The 17367-nt window shown below is 36.9% G+C and overlaps 1 protein-coding gene across 2 annotated transcripts in view; it reads left to right on the forward strand.

Moving 5' to 3' along the window:
- The window catches only part of parga (poly (ADP-ribose) glycohydrolase a), a 256129-nt gene that overhangs the window by 28422 nt on the left and 210340 nt on the right, over nt 1-17367 (forward strand). For both annotated transcript variants that reach the window (XM_039772313.1, XM_039772316.1), the window contains exons 5-7: nt 1891-2071; nt 2569-2691; nt 10956-11039. In XM_039772313.1, coding sequence (XP_039628247.1) covers nt 1891-2071; nt 2569-2691; nt 10956-11039 — 388 coding nt within the window. The remainder of the gene's footprint in view (nt 1-1890; nt 2072-2568; nt 2692-10955; nt 11040-17367) is intronic.

The raw sequence follows: 17367 nt of genomic DNA on the forward strand, positions 1-17367 counted from the left end.
TTTAGCGGACATTGACTTTTTCCACCGTGTGCTTTGTTTCCGCAGTAGCTGGATTTATGAATATGCTTATCAGACGCTTCATATTTTTGCTGCCTTTTCAATTGTGTAATCGGTTTTGTTCAGCTCTTTGGAACTGTTGCTTTTATCTGTGCACGCGCCAGTTCACGGAGCCGCTTCGGTGTACATGCATCAAGGTTCCCAGCTGTGCTGGTGCCATCGTGCTATGTCCATGGCTGTATTTAATGTTACCTTAGTCCTGGCACTTAAAACTTTCTCTCGCAGTTTCGCTGAGTTTGTGTCAAACACCACCCTGACCATCTCATCTTCCTCTGCATAAGCACAGTCCTTCACCCGTGAATATTTAGTGGCAGTTTGCTATTGGATTGCCGCTGACGGACGGCCTTATATGGGCAGGCACTAAATTACAAACGCCAGCGCAGCCTGTCTATGAACTTAATTTAAAGTGTAGGTTTACATCGTGCTTTGTTTCCGAAGTAGCAGAACTCATGAATATGGTTGTATATGTCACTCGCTCGCTTCTTATTGTTTCGCTGCCTTCTCAATTATATAATGCATGTTTTCTTCAGCACTTTTGGGGTCTTCCTGGTTTTCTATGTACTGCGGATTACGTGGAAGGCGTGATGATGTCACGAAACTCCCCCATGGGTTCAAGCTCATCTCCATTACAGTAAATGGAGAAAACAGCTTCCAGTTATGACCATTACGTAGAATTTCGAAATGAAACCTGACCAACATTTGTAAGGAAGCTGTAAGGAATGAACCTGCCAAATTTCAGCCTTCCACCCACACGGGAAGTTGGAGAATTAGTGATGAGTCAGTCAGTCAGTGAGTGAGTCAGTGAGGGCTTTGCCGTTTATTAGTATAGATATAGAGAGAGAGATACTGTATATATAGTGTGTGTATGTATGCGTGTATATATATATATATATATATATATATATATATATATGTATATATATATATATATATATACTATATATGTAATATATATGTGACAGCAACACTCATAACAGTGACAAAACAATTACATTGACAATCATGTTACGTTATTTTCAAGATGTTTCCTTTTCTTTTTCATTGCTTCTTTAACACACTACTTCTCCGCTGCGAAGTGCGGGAATTTTGCAATTAAACAATATGTGGTTAATTTCAGTGTGTTTATAAAGTTGTGTCAGGGATGTGGATCTGAAAAAGGAAGGATAACCACACATGAACAGTAGCACTGCTTTGACGCTGGGTGCTGCCAGTCTGCAAAACCGAGCGGAGAAGTTGCGTATGCCAGGGTATGATGTACCGTTGAAATGTGCATAGCTTAATGCCAAGGTTGGGTTTTATGCATCGTGATTCGAATGTGGAAATGTTCTTATGCAACATTTTTGTGCGTACACACTGTTTATACATGAGTCCCCAGGAGTGGAGTTGGAGACCCCTGTAGATAAGGAGAAATGGAGATATATTTAGCAAGTTGTCTGGAGAATAAACATGGTTTGCTTAACAATTCAATTTTTAATCAAATGGATTTCAGAATTGCATGTTGTTAAAATGAAAAAAATGTACAACTGGAGATCAGTTAGAAAGGCAAAAGAAACATTATTGTTAATGGTTTCAAATACCTTGTCATTCTCCGCTCTTACTTCCCAGATTATCAACTCTTTTTTTTTTTTTAAATGTCATGCAAGTTTATTCACCAAATTGAATTTTAATACTATTTTCACTTAAAAAAAATTGGTATTTTGTTTATTTTGATAATATTATTTCTAATAGTTGGACATGGTATGTAGAGTTCATGTATTTTTTTCAATGTTTAGTTCTTAGTAATTAAATTTTTTTATTTATGTATTATTTATTTATATTTTTTCTCTTTTTTAGCGGATCGCTACCATGTGACTTCAAAGACCGGAAACGTGTCAAAGTGCCAAATAATGGAGGGTCAGCATCTTCTGATGCAAAATGGCTTGGAACACCTATCAGTGAACTATGGAGAATGCCAGAGTGTGGCCATATTTTTCCACACTTGAAAAATTCTTCAACTCATACTGTAATGATAAGGGTAAATAAAAAAATTACACTACACAATTAATTAGAAAGGTTTAGTGGCACAATGAGTAGAATTGCCCCAACATACCTTTCACAATATTGTTTAATATCTGATACTTTATTTTTTATGCTGTTTTCATCTGATGATATAATTTATTGTTGTACCTCTGTATTATCTTTCTGTTTCTTTTAAAGCTCTTAAACATTATGCTTTTGCATAAATCTTTTACCCTTATAATTGGAAAACCATGTATTAAGTGCTAAAATCTATTGATTACAGTCTGTGGTTGATCCTGTAGTACACACCAGCAGTATCATAGTTTCCCTCTAAGTGTGTGTGTGTGCTATGCGGTTTTTCACATTATTATTTAAAATAGGCTTGAAAAGATAATTGTGGTTTCTAGTTTGAATTCTGAAAAGAGAAGAACATTATCAATTTTTTACAGTGTTTTACAAATCAGATCTTCTTTGTTGATAAAGGGTTATTTCTTTATTAATTTCTCTTTACAGACAGACTTGCTAAGCGAAGGTGTTGTCCCTGTGCCTTATCCTATGAAGTACAAAGATTCCTGGGATGATTACAATGTAAAAATGCCTTGTTCGGATAAGAACCTTTATCCAGTTGAAAATGAGGTAATGAATGAATAAAGTTATTCATAATATTACTTACAGTATTTATAAAATTGACTCAGATTAGGAAGATTTTTGAACATTGTCTCATAGTGTAGTATGTGTATTTTTCAACACTTATTTATATCCCTCTATACTAATAACCAAATGCATACTTGCTGCAATCTCATAACCACTCATGAATTTTTGGATAAGTCAGCATCATTAAATCCACAAAGACACTGTTCATTCCCGCAGTTGTAGTATAGCACACTATAGATCTTTTGAGTACTATATAGTATCTTGACTTTTGGTTTAGCCTTGGCTTTGGTGTTTCGTCAGGTTGACAAATTTGCTGCTGTTGTAGTGATAGCATGAAAATGTCCTGATATCTGTTGGATCTACTGAGGAATTGTTAATATGTTTTTATTACTTATAAACCGTTAGTATGGGTATAGTTCATTGCATATATTGACAATTTGGATTTCGGTATAGGGCTTGACGTTACTGAAGATGGTAACCATACAAGCAGAATATGGGAAGGAGAAAGCTCCCTGAGCCAAAGTGAAATTATAGGAATAGATCTATGTGCTGCCTTATACAATACATCCTAGCAGTCACATGTCTTTCTGTATGGGAGAAAGAATGAGAAAAATAGTCAAGAAAATAAATGGGCAAAACAGAGATCCTCTTTTTCACAGCAGTAACCAAAACTGTAGAAAAAAGAAAAATGACAAAGAAGGAGGAGCAAATTAAAATGGAAGCATAGGAGTATTGTGTCTGTGCAATTATTATATAAGTCACCAAGTGTGCTTGTCTCTATGCATTACAGAACAGTATAAAAGCAAGGCCAGAGTCCAGTGCTAAGGACATTATGAAATACAGGGATTGGAGTGTACTATTTCAGATGAGAACCAATTGTTTGAGAGAACAAATACCTAGTAGCCTGTAGGATTTGGGTTTCAGTGTGACTAACAGTGTATACCTACAATAGAATGTGGGAAGTGATGGTGGATTCAACATGTAGTAAAGGTGGAGGAATAGAGAGCTAGGATAGGATGATGGAGAAATCCCAATGATAGAATTCCAAATCTTCTAGAAACATACCTCTTCCAACATAAAAATGAAATTTGAATGTTAAGATTGGGTATTGTTCCATTTAATAAAAATTTGGAGATAACAAATGTATTTTCTGAACAGTAATCAGCAGGAGGGGGTTGCCCATGGAAGTTACAAAATTAAAGTGTGGAACTATATTCAGTTTAACAGTGGTCATTTGGGATTGGAAAAAAGGGGGAAGATTAACCAGGAATGGGAGGGGGTGTGACAAGGATGGTCAGGATTAGGAATGAGTGCATTAGTGGGTCATCTTAGACTGTGGACGGTTTGGAGACAAAGCCAGAGAGGTGAAATTGCATTGTTTTGGACATGTGCTGGGTATATTGGGAGAAGGATGCTAGGGATTGAGCTACCAGGCAAGAGGAAAGGGGGAAGGCCTAAGAGGAGAGCTGTGCCAGTGAAGATGCAGAGGAATAAAAGATATGGAAACAGATGATCCACAGTTGCAACCCCTAACAGGAGCAGCCGAAAGAAGAAAAAGAGGCGGAAGCACTGATGTCATTAAATATGCAAGAAATATTGGTGGATGCTATCATACTAGAGATGTCTACCCCAAAATGTTTAAAGAATTGTCAGTCCCTGGAAAAAGAATTATAACCTGATTTTAATTTTAAAGAAAAAGTTTGTTTTCCACACAGAATCTAATTATGTTCACTTCCCAGCACAAAAATGGCTAATGCATACACTTAAATACACTCCAATGCGATGAACCCCCTCAATAATCTAGCAAATGCGAGCTATAGGCTAAAAATCGCAAACACAATTACACTGCTCTTCTATTTTTTTTTGTGTGCTTGCGCATATTATTTTACAAAATGAAGCAAATACTGTATCTATAAATGAAACATCATTACTTATAGTAGATTCTCTTGATTAAAACAAGTCCAGACATATTATTGTATGATGCATCAACCATGAGATAAAATAAATAAAAGGACTCTAAATAAAAGGAGTCATGAGGCAAACATTGGCAAGTACATCTCGCATTTCTGGGTCATTAGCCCTGACTCAAAAGGTCACACATTCGCAAATCTCTTATCATTGAATGGCAGCGGCTGTGACATCTCTAATGATACATAGACGTCCATATATGAACATAATGAGTCACTGCTAAGGGTGTGCATAATTAAAAAAAATACACTATTTGGGTAGGGTGGTACTTGGGTATAAGAGTGTATTAGGGGATGGTGTTCAGAGGTTTTATATGATTCACTGTTTTATTTGCAATAAAATTGTTCTGAACCTGGATCCCTATTTGGAGAGGTTTTGGATTGTGGAGGGGGACCCATGGTTTCAAATGCTGTAACTTTATTTTTTTGTGTTATCAACATTAAAAATTAGACAGGTACAGTTAGGATGTCTGGGTATTACTTGTACATGAGATATACTACATCAGAAAGCAAAAATGTGAACATATTACCATGAGTGCCTATTTTTTCTAGTTTAGCAGCAGTTCTTTTAATAAAATAATGTTTCAATTTGACTGAAACACATATTATATCACATTTGAGAAGTTATCTGCCAGGTTTTAGTGAAAAATTGACTCTCCTAACTTTATGTTTTTAATAATATGACTTTATATTATGGTACCCCCCTTAGGTGGAAATTGTTGAAAAATGGCTCTCAGGGTGTAAGGGGTTTTTAATTATATCAAAGAGGAGGAGAGTACATTTCTTCCAAAACAATTGAGAGATTGATTCATGGATGAAGCTTATCTAATACTGAGACCTTACCCACACTTCTAGAGTCCAAAGTCTCCTTGAGTTCAATTAAAAGAATGGGAACATCCAGGAGGTATGCTTAATGCTCTTTGAGGCATGGGAGAAGCAAGCAATTATTGCTTTTCCATCAGAGAATTATTCTGAGCTTTAAAAAACATATTGAATGGAATTCTTAATTAATATTTGGGGTAGAGCATATGTTGACAATGATTTGGTTCTGATCATAGGTTTGAAGTTATACAAGTTGCACTTCTAGAGTTTTAATGCAAGTAATTTACAGGGCTTAGTACTTAGTTCAGTCCTAGTGTAATTAATCTAAAGATCTGTCCTCTGAATCAGTAGTGGAATGATCTTGATTCTAACATCAGAAATTTGCAGTTCAAGTTTCATACTAATCACCAGGAGGCACATTCTCCAAACAGGGCAATTTAGATACCAATTCAGCAATAGTTTAATATGAGCTAGATGTAAAGAGAGTTTAACAGTGAAGACAATAATAGATCCATTAACTACTTTTCAGACTTTAAGTCTTCAGTTTAGCCTTGTTAAAATGGTAGAAATTCATCTATTTTGTTCGAGTGTTTCTCAAAGATAATGGAGCTATAAAAAAACTGAAGCAAAATCTCTTAACGTGGGTGTGGAATAGAGTTGGTACAGTTGCATTTGCGATAAAACAAAGAAGATGCAGATAGTGCTATTTAGATAGAAGATTGTGATAATTGTGTTGTACAGCATTGGTAGTTTGTGCCCAGGATGCTGGCACTTTTGTCAAACTTAGAAGCCTTGCTAAGGCTTTCATGTAACATGTACAACCTGTTATAGTTTCTCACAGATAGGTTATGACAACCGATGACCCAAACAAGATTAACTTGTGTTAGTAAAAAAACATGAAAGTGTGAATGCCTTTGGGTTGAGGAACACACTCAGCTAAAGGACAGGAAAATCCTTTTGATAAGTCCCACTCCTGGATGATTTATACTGATGCAAGAACCACCTTACTCTGTAATGCTTAGGAGCATATCGCAAAGAACTAACCAACTAAACAATATTTATGGAGATGAATAAAGATAATGGTTCAATAGTTTTCATGTTTTGTTTACATTTTAATTTTTTTGTGTTTTGCCCTTTGGGATCCCCTAGCACATACATAAAATGACACAAAAAATATGCCATAGACTAATAAATAACAAAGTTAACAGAGACTGAATTATAGTGAAAATTGCCCAGCAGCCAGTTCCATAGCAGGTCTGGTCTACAAGCGAGTGTCACTTCTCAATACTGTTCATCATCTCTGACAGCTCAAGAATGGTTGGTATTTAAGTTAAATATTAAATATGTGGTATTTTTATGACCATAAATTGGGAAATAAAGGAGAAGCTTGACTTCAGAAATGGTAGAACCTCACAAAAAATTACATTTGCAGTTTTTTTGAAATCTCCAGATGTGATTCAATATGCAGGAACATTCACAGTTTCAAAGTACACTTATTCCAGAAGTTTTTTGTGGTGCTCTGTTAGCCTGGATTGTATGCTGCAGGGGAGATACTTTTTGTTAATTTACAAATACAACTTCACAATTTCATAAGCCACATTTCATTGGCAAATGAGTGCATGCCATATGTTTTAAAAAAGGTTTTGATCAAAACATAAATATTATTAGAGTAATGCATGAAATGTTTCGTGATTCATCAAATTTTAATCCAGTTGAGAGTTTGTGGAAATTGTGAGAGAAGAGCTATTTAACTGTTTTAAATAAGTTTCATTTACAGTCATGTCCAAAAGTTTTGAGAATTACACAAATATTAATTTTCTCAAAGTTTGCTGCCTTTTTATGATGGCAATTTGCATATACTCCAGAATGTTACAAAGAGTGATCAAATGAATTGCAATTAATTGCAAAGTCCCTCTTTTCCATGAAAATGAAAACCCATTTCCCCTGCATTAGAGCCCTGCCACAAAAGGACCTGCTGACATTTCAGTGATCCTCTTGTTAACACATGTGAGAGTGCTGACGTGGACAAGGTTGGAGATGATTCTGTCATGCTATTGAGTTAGAATAGAGAAGTTCAACTGTTGTGAAGAAGGCTTTAGTGCAACAAAGAAAGTCCAGCAAGCGCCAGGACCATCTCCTAAAGTTGATTCAGCTGCGGGATGGGGCACCACCAGTGCAGAGCTTGCTCAGGAATGGCAGCAGGCAGGTGTGAGTGCATGGGCATGCATGGTGATGCAAATATTATTGGAGGATGGCCTGGTGTTGAGAAGGGCAGCAAAGAAGTCCCTTCTCTCCAAGAAAAAACATCAGGGACAGACTGATATTCTACAAAAGGTACAGAGATTGGACTGCTGAGGACTGGGGTAAAATCATTTTCTCTGATTAATCCCCTTTCTGATTGTCTCACTCACAATTTTGAACACAGCCATGAATAAAGAATGGTACCAAAACATCCTCTGAGTGCAACTTCTCCCAACCATCCAAGAACAGTTTAGTGATAATGACTTTTCCAGCATGATGGCGCACCACGCCATAAGGCAAAAGTGATAACTAAGAGGCTTGGGGAACAAATCATTGAAATTTTAGGTCCATGACCAGGAAACTCCCCAGACCTTAATCCCATTGAGAACTTGTGGTCAATTCTCAAGAGGCAGGTGAACAAATAAAAACCCACAAATTCTGACAAATTCCAAGCATTGATTATGGAAGAATGGGCTGCCACCAGTAAGGATTTGGCCCTGAAATTGATTGACAGCATGCCTGGGCAAATTGCAGAAGGGCCAACAATGCAAATATTGACTGTTTGCATAAACTTAATGTAATTGTTAATAAAAGCCTTTGAAAATGATGAAATGCATGTACCTATACTTCAGTATATCATAGAAACATCTGACAAAAATATATAAAAACACTGAAGCAGCAAACTGTGAAAACCCAATACTTGTATCATTCTCAGAACTTTTGGCCATGACTGTACATTGATGTGTAAAATTAGTACCACCATTAATATTAACAAAATGCAAGGTAATCTTTATTTAAACTAGAATTTAATCCTTAAGTATGCTATTGCTAATTAGTTGCATTCATTAATGGAAAAAATCAAGAAATTAGTGAAACACTTTATTAAAATTAAATTCTAAATGCAAAAGTACAACTTCACTCATGCAGGGTACTGTATGAGGTAATTTTCATTATTATATTGATAGTTCAGCATTTTGCTTAACTTAAAATCTAACATAATTCTTATGCATGGTCCATCCTAATTGCTAAAATGAGAAAAAAAATGTTCAAAACGTTATCTCAAAGAAAGCTGGAATTTATTTTGTGAAAATTCCACATTAAATAATTAATATTAATACTTTATACATTTTCTAGAATCATTCATGCATTAAAATTGTTATAAAAGAATAAATTGTTGTTCAGTCATGTTTTGAGGTGAAACTCTCCCCATTCAATCTACTTAAATAACATAATCAATAGTGTGGTCTAATTACTTTAATAAATCTTTTGGTGACTCCCCTGGTACCATGCCATGACATCCTGTGTAGTTACAGTGGGATGCAAAAGTTTGGGCAACCTTGTTAATGGTCATTATTTTTCCTGTATAAGTCGTTGGTTGTTACGATAAAAAATGTCAGTTAAATATATCATATAGGAGACACACAGTGATATTTGAGAAGTGAAATGAAGTTTATTGGATTTACAGAATGTGTGCAATAATTGTTCAAACAAAATCAGGCAGGTGCATAAATTTGGGCACCACAAAAAAGAAATGAAATCAATATTTAGTAGATACACCTTTTGCAGAAATTACAGCCTCTAAACGCTTCCTGTAGGTTCCAATGAGAGTCTGGATTGTGGTTGAAGGTATTTTGGACCATTCCTCTTTACAAAACATCTCTAGTTCATTCAGGTTTGATGGCTTCCGAGCATGGACAGCTCTCTTTAACTCACACCACAGATTTTCAATTATATTCAGGTCTGGGGACTGAGATGGCCATTCTAGAACGTTGTACTTGTTCCTCTGCATGAATGCCTTAGTGGATTTTGAGCAGTGTTTCGGGTCGTTGTCTTGTTGAAAGATCCAGCCCCGGCGCAGCTTCAGCTTTGTCACTAATTCCTGGACATTGGTCACCAGAATCTGCTGATACTGAGTGGAATCCATGCGTCCCTCAACTTTGACAAGATTCCCAGTCCCTGCACTGGCCACACAGCCCCACAGCATGATGGAACCACCACCATATTTTACTGTAGTTGCAGGTGTTTTTCTTGGAATGCTGTGTTCTTTTTCCTCCATGCATAACGCCCCTTATGCCCAAATAACTCAATTTTAGTTTCATCAGTCAACAGCACCTTATTCCAAAATGAAGCTGGCTTGTCCAAATGTGCTTGAGCATACCTCAAGCGGCTCTGTATGTGCTGTGGGCGGAGAAAAGGCTTCCTCTGCATCACTCTCGCATACAGCATCTCCTTGTGTAAAGTGCGCCGAATGGTTGAACGATGCACAGTGACTCCATCTGCTGCAAGATGATGTTGTAGGTCTTTGGTGCTGGTCTGTGGTTTGACTCTTGACTGTTCTCACCATTCGTCGCTTCTGTCTATCTGAAATCTTTCTTGGTCTGCCACTTCGAGCCTTAACTTGAACTGAGCCTGTTTTCTTCCATTTCCTCAATATGTTCCTAACTGTGGAAACAGACAGCTTAAATCTCTGGGACAGCTTTCTGTATCATTCCCCTAAACCATGATGGTGAACAATCTTTTTCTTCAGGTCATTTGAGAGTTATTTTGTGACCCCCATGTTGCTACTCTTCAGAGAAAATTAAAAGGAGGAGGGAAACTTACAATTGACCCCCTTAAATACTCTTTCTCATTATAGGATTCACCTGTGTATATAGGTCAGGAGTCACTGAGCTTACTAAGCCAATTTGAGTTTCAATAATTAGTTCTAAAAGTTTTGGAATCAATAAAATGACAACGGTGCCCAAATTTATGCACCTGCCTGATTTTGTTTGAACAATTATTGCACACTTTCTGTAAATCCAATAAACTTAATTTCACTTCTCAAATATCACTGTGTGTGTCTCCTATATGATATATTTAACTGACATTTTTTATCGTAACAACCAATGATTTATACTGGAAAATAATGACTATTAACAAGGTTGCCCAAACTTTTGCATCCCACTGTAGTTATAGTAGATCCTGTATTTGACTTTTAAAATATTGAGAAATTGTAACATTTTCTTATTAAACACTTTCCTATAAGACATATTGCTAGTATTTTTTACTTTAAGTTACTTTTCCAAAAATTGTGTGTGTTTTGTTTGCCATTAAATTATGTGCTAAAATCTTATTTTTTCCTTTTATTACTTTTTGAAATTTAATTTTTTGCGGCTTTTAGAAATCTTTTATGGAGAATATAAGTAAAGAAATATATTTTCTGATTCTAAAATATAGGATGGAAATTCCACGCTGCAAAGTCGATGGGATCTGATCCAAAATGCTCTTCAAAACCGATTCAGTAGCTCCTTGGATTTGATGGTAAGAAAATCACTGGGAATCTTGAATAATAGTTTCAGTTATTTAATAATTAATTTTTATATTTGGTAAATGTTTAGTTGTTACTACTTTCTACTTTGTGTTCACCTTGTGCTTTTTTATTTAAAATCCACTGCCGTTTGTTACTTGTAGTTTCAGTGCCGAGTACTGGATGCTGTATTTGGATGCTGTATTTGAAAAACAAGACACTGGAGCAAGTGCTAAAGTATAGATTTATTACTTGAAACAATTCACTAGTGCAAATTGTAATGTATGTTGGAGAAAAGAAAAAAATGTTAACACACACAGATATTCATTATACAGATTGTATGCACTGTGTTTATCAATAAAATCTTGGGCATAGAGTAAAGTTGGTATTTTTTTTAACCAAATCAGTAATAAAGCAAGTAGGTAGGATTTGTTAAAAAGTTGTTCATATCATTTAGTTGCCTCATGCTGTTCTACATATTGATCAGTATTTGACACCTCCCTTATCAGTGCTCAAAATTGAAATTTAGGTATCCTATGCTAGTTTATTTAAAGCCATCATTTGCTGCTTAGAAATTTTTAAAAACTTTTTCTTGCTAGGTTATTCTACCTTAGGTGCATTCCTTAAAACAAACTGGTAAAATGTCTTGATATCAGGGTCAGAAAATACAACTGGACATAAAGCCGCGTTTGCTAAGTAATACAGTAATGCCTTTGTTTTTTGATTTGTTTACATTTATTGTGAAAAAGATGTACTGTAATTGCCATCTCTGTCTGTCCATTTCTCTTTCTGCATTTAACAACTTGGCTCCCAGTGGACGTATTTTATTGAAATTTGTTGGGAAAGTTAAATTCTCCTTAAGATACTTTTTGAAATGTCGAAATCTCCTATTCAAAACTATTGCTGAATTTACGAAACCATCTGTCTTTAAAACAGGAACATTCTGTGCGACTTTAATTGTGGATTCATATATTTTTTCAAGTGTACCTTGAGAGAGGTTTCTTCTCCTTGTATATTTTCCTCTTTTTCCCAATTTAAGTTAGTCAAATGTCAAGTTCTGGTTGTTGTTTTTTTTGCTGCCTCCACTCCTCTACCACAAGCTCTGACCTCTGCCAGCTGACTGTGGCTCCTTGAATGTAGTGAGGCAGCCATTTTTATGTTGTACCCGGATATGCTCCAGGTGCTTGTTGATGTACTTCCTGCAGCACTTCCTGGTGTGGTTTAAGTGCTACATGGGCACCCAGAAGCACTCCGGGTGTGTCTGGATTCTCTCCTGGCAGCTCTTCCTGGTGTGGCTGAACTGCTGCCATCCAGGGCTCCAGAATTGTCCAGGCGTCCCCTGGCGGTGACCACGGACCTAACCCCAACCCCCGCCCAAGGTTGAGCTTCCAAGCTCTGCTCCCGTAGTCCCAACACGCACCAGGGTGGCTGCTCTTACGTGTTCCAGGGGAGGTACTGCTTCTCTCCTGGTCCTTCCACTCTGTGGCTGTTTCAATTGGGCATGAGGCCCAGCTGTCCATCACACAGTATATAGAAAGAAATTCAAAAGGAAAGAAATTGCATATGAAATAGCTGATCTGTAAGCAAAGAGTGAACAAATACGTACTCATTATTTACAATATGTCACACAAAAAAAAGAAGCTTAATAGTTACATTATCTACATACCAGTAACGACGCACTGCACGATAACTTGCAGGGAATACACTTGACTTAAGCATTCATAGTTTTCATAATCTTTCTTTGTATGTTTAGCATTAGTTTGCTCAGAGGTTGATGCGCTTTCTGCTTCCTGATCAGCTTCTTCTTTTCTCCACCCTAGCGGCCCGCTTCTTCTGATTATGCAATTTTAAAACTGATTAAGTATGTGTTTGCATTGCAGTTACTTAGTACGTTTTCCTTAATTTTTCACTTAAGCTGGCACTTAAGTCTTCAATCTGCCTCAAGAATGATTTAAGATATGAAAAGGTAGGGGAAATAACGCGAAGGTGGTAGGGAATGAGAATGACGCCCGTACACATGCATCGCACGGCCACCCTGCTGGCTGCTGCTGAGAGTTGTTTCTACAATAAAATAATAACAAAAATGTTCACTTCAAAAGATTTGAACTCTTATAGTTCAAAAATGCTATGTTTAAGAAATTTGAACTACAGTTAGTTATAGAACCTCTAGTAGAGCTAACAATAGCACCTCAATTGATGCTGTTTTGTCACTTGATTTGGATATCTGCTTCTGGTTTTGAGGCACCACAAGCCTGTACAATTTCAACTATCTGATATTGTAAGGTGTTGTTAAAAATTGTGTTTGTAATGTGGTCTGCTAACATATGTAGTTAAATTCTGTTATCACTGTTATTTTTTAATCTGATTCACAGTTACAAAACCAAATTTCATAAAGACAAATGTGATAACTTATTCTTTGAAGTAACTAAAAAAAAACCTGAAATGCTCCAACTTTCAAATCAGTTAACTGCACCCCTGATCACACCTAAATGTTACACCAAGTGTACATTTTGTAGCTTGCTTTTTGTTGCTACAAAATAACATTTCCTTTTGTGCAGTGGAATTCAGTTTTCAATTTGCAATAGGATGCCAATCAAAGTAAGTTACCAGAAAGCAAAAGTTTACAACATATTAATATGCAATAAACCCACACATCATTCTAGTGGAATAATGGTATTTTTACATATCCAAGGGTGTCTTCTTTCAAATAAACCACAAGTCTCTATGTTGTCTTCTTTCTTTCATTAGTTAAATATACAATTTGCACACGTGTGCTGAGGTAAGCAGTATGTTAGGGTACTTTTCTCAAAGATCCTTTTGTACTACTGGATAGCTGAGCTTCAGAGCATTTCAATGATGTTGTCTATGATTGGTCATTAATTTTACATGTATCAGCTGCTTGTAAAAGTAATAAATGCAGTTCGTGAGGGTGTACCAGAAGTGGATTATTATGTATTTTGCTTGGGTGGCAGTGTAGCCGTGAGAATGCCATGTTTGTTTGTTCAAAGAGGAACTTAAATAAAGAAGACTTTATTCTAGGGAAATATCTTCTTCAGCTAAAAGAAAACTTGTGATCAAGAAAACTTATGATCAAGGACAGCCTTGCAGAACACCAATGATACAGAATATGAAGATCTTGAGTCAGATTTGGATAACTGCTTTGACTGTATTGAGGATGACAACGCAGTGGTTGATCTCGGTATGTGTTTTTCATTTTTTTTCTTTTTTTAGATTGTTAATGACAAATAATACAGAGTATTTATGAAAAGGAAACTTTGCACTTAACAATATAACTTTGAAGCAGCGCAGCATTGTGCTTCATAGATCAAGCAGAAGGGGTTTGATTACTATTACCTGGATGTCGGCTGCTGTACATTCTCCTCTGTGTACGCTGGATGTCTAGCACACAATTTGTGTCAAACAGTATAACTTTGAATTGCTGCAGCATCTTGCTTCACAGTTCAAGCATAATGAGTTTAATCACTATTACCAGGACGCTATCTGCTCCACATTCTCCCCGTGTGTCTGTAAGTTGTTCCAGTATGCCATTCAGCTTCCCATGTGTCAAACAAGTGTAGTTAGGCTAACTGGGCCCTCTAAATTGGACCACTGTGTCAGTAGTTTAGGCGTATGTGTGATAAAGTCTGGCGCCTTTTCTAAGGCTGTTTCCTGCCTTGTGCCAAGGGCTGCCTCCACCTAATACTCCAGAACTAGAAAAAGCTGGTGTGAAAATGTACATGTTTGATGAACTGAGGTTATTCCAGATCTGAAGTTTAAATAAAAAGCAGCAAAAAGTGCTCAAGTGATTTTTTTTTTTTTAATTTTCCCATATTTGAATATTCTGTTGTCATCTAAATTGTTCTAATATGGTTATGTGCTTTTTTTCTTGCAGTGAGGAGTGGAAACCTAAAACAGAGGCATTTTCACACCTTTTCCACCACACGTCCAGACATGTGCAACAGATATTACTGAGCCGTCAACAGGCCTGTCAAATTTTTCCTTTCCTTCTTACCAAATTGTCACCAGAAGGAGAGCCAGTGCACCTACTGAAACTGAGAGTTGACCTGATATGTGACATGGCATTTCAGTTGAGGTCCAGGAACCAGATACTGCCCCAATTTGGTTTAAAGCACATAATCCCCACACAATCCGCACTCTACAGCTGTCAGCACTATTGTAGACAACATAAATAAGTTAGTGCAAAAAAGTTTCTGAATTAAATATATAAACTCCAAGCTCTTACAGTATCAGGGTTTTATGGATGTATTGTACATTTAGTGCATGGACATCATCAAAGCAAACAAATATCTGACTACTGGAGTAAAAGGCTTGGTTACGTTTTCCCATTTCCTTGATCAGTCAGACAAGGGACAGGTTTATGGCAATATTTCAGGATCTTCTCCTTTAAGGTCCCGATGAAGATGATGAAAATGTTATTGTCTTTTCAATACAAAGCCTTTGTACTCACAGATTCTTCATGTCCTGTAAACCATACTTACACTCAGTAATAAAGTAGTACATGCAGAAGAAACCCCAAAACAGGGCTATAAACTGTTTGTACTTTGGAATTTTGTTGTTTAAGAAGGCAAAAATGTCCATTCCACTGGTAAAGGACTGAGTTATGATTCAGTTATGTCTTTGTAGGATTTTATATAGCTTTTGTACTGGTTACAGCATATATGTTGACAGCTTCTACTCAAGTCCATATCTTTTCAAAGACTTAGTAAAGTTCAAAATGCCTGCATGTGGAACAATTCACAGAAACTGAAAAACCTTTCTACAATACAAACAAAACAATCTTCCCAAAAAGACCGTGTGAGGCAGCATGCAGTGGATCAGGGATGGGCTACTGTTGTTTGTAAAATAGATTGATACCCCTGAAGTAGTTACATGTTCCACTATCCATAAAACATGCTTATTCTAAGAATAAAAAATGGTTTGGAAGAGAGAGCACATAGCAATTCCAGTGGCTGTTAAATACTGCAACAAATGTGTTGATATTTAAGATGTACTGATTGGGTTGTCACAGGAGGCTGGGAGGTCTATACGTCCCCCGGGCCACGAAGGTGCAACCGCCATGGATGTTGAGGGGAGCACAGGGAAAGAGCAAGGAGTCTCAAGCCCAATGGAGCCCGTGGCCACTGCCAGGGGGCGCCCAGGACGTGGTGGAAACCAGGAGATCGACACTTCCGCCACACCTGGGAAGGTGGGGGAAGATCCTTCCAGTGACACCCAGAGTGCTTCCGGGTGCAAAGGCAGCACTTCTGCCACACCAGGAAGTGCTGCCGGAAGACTATCATCAGGTGCCTGGAGCACATCTGGGTGGGAATAAAAAGGGCCACCTCACTCCAATCAGAGAGCTAGAATCGGGAGTGGGAGCAGGATGAAGCTCCCGTGAGTAGAGGAAAGGTGGCCCATGGACAGGAAGAGAAAGGCCTGTGGAGGGTGATCGGTGCTGGGGGCACTGTTTGCTGTGTAGGACTTATTTTGTATTTAATAAGCGTGTGTTTGGACAAAGTGCAGGTGTTAGCCTGATGGTGTTCAGACCCGAGCTCACAGGGTATTATAACAAACTGCACAAAAGTAAAAAAATGGTATAAAACTTATTTTTCCATTTTCTGGACATTGCAACTGAGAATGGGTATTATAACAAAGTGCACAAAAGTTTAAACAAAAAAAAAATGGTATTAAACTTATTTTTCCTTTTTCTGGACATTGCCACTGCAAACAGTTTTCTAGTACACAAAGAGTAACCTAAGACTAGACAGCTGCTACCTCTTTCCCAAATTATGTTCAAGGAGTAGCTGGTGAAAAAATTGGTGAAGCTGACTAAACTCTTGAAGTAGTCAACCAGATGCACACATTATGGGGCAACGGCAACAGAAGGCAGGAGGTCATGTGTGAATTACACATTGTATATTGTACAAAATGTAATATTTATTGGTGTCTTGTAGTAAATAGAAATTGCTTCAATGACTGGCCTCATAAGTATATGTACAAAGTTAATAAATGTTTTATTGTTCTGGTGTGATATGGTGTATGTGTGTATTTTTTAAACATATTTTTGCTCGTGAAGTCGGGCTTTATGTACTTTTATGTTTTCTAATAAACAAAAAACTGCAATACTTGTTTTGTGGGATATTTTTGGTGGAAGGGGCTACATTTTTTCAGTGCTGTGGGATATGAAATCTTAATTTGGTACAGTGAATACTGACAGGTTGGAGCACAAAACTGAACTGATTGTAGAGTTGTGCATCATGAAATGTCCTAGATTTGTAATGTAAAGTCCAGTTTTTTTTTAGAAAATAATTCTGAGATGGCTACTTTTTTACTGTTTTATTT

This window comes from Polypterus senegalus, chromosome 1 (genome assembly GCF_016835505.1).
Source record: "Polypterus senegalus isolate Bchr_013 chromosome 1, ASM1683550v1, whole genome shotgun sequence".
NCBI lineage: Eukaryota > Metazoa > Chordata > Cladistia > Polypteriformes > Polypteridae > Polypterus > Polypterus senegalus.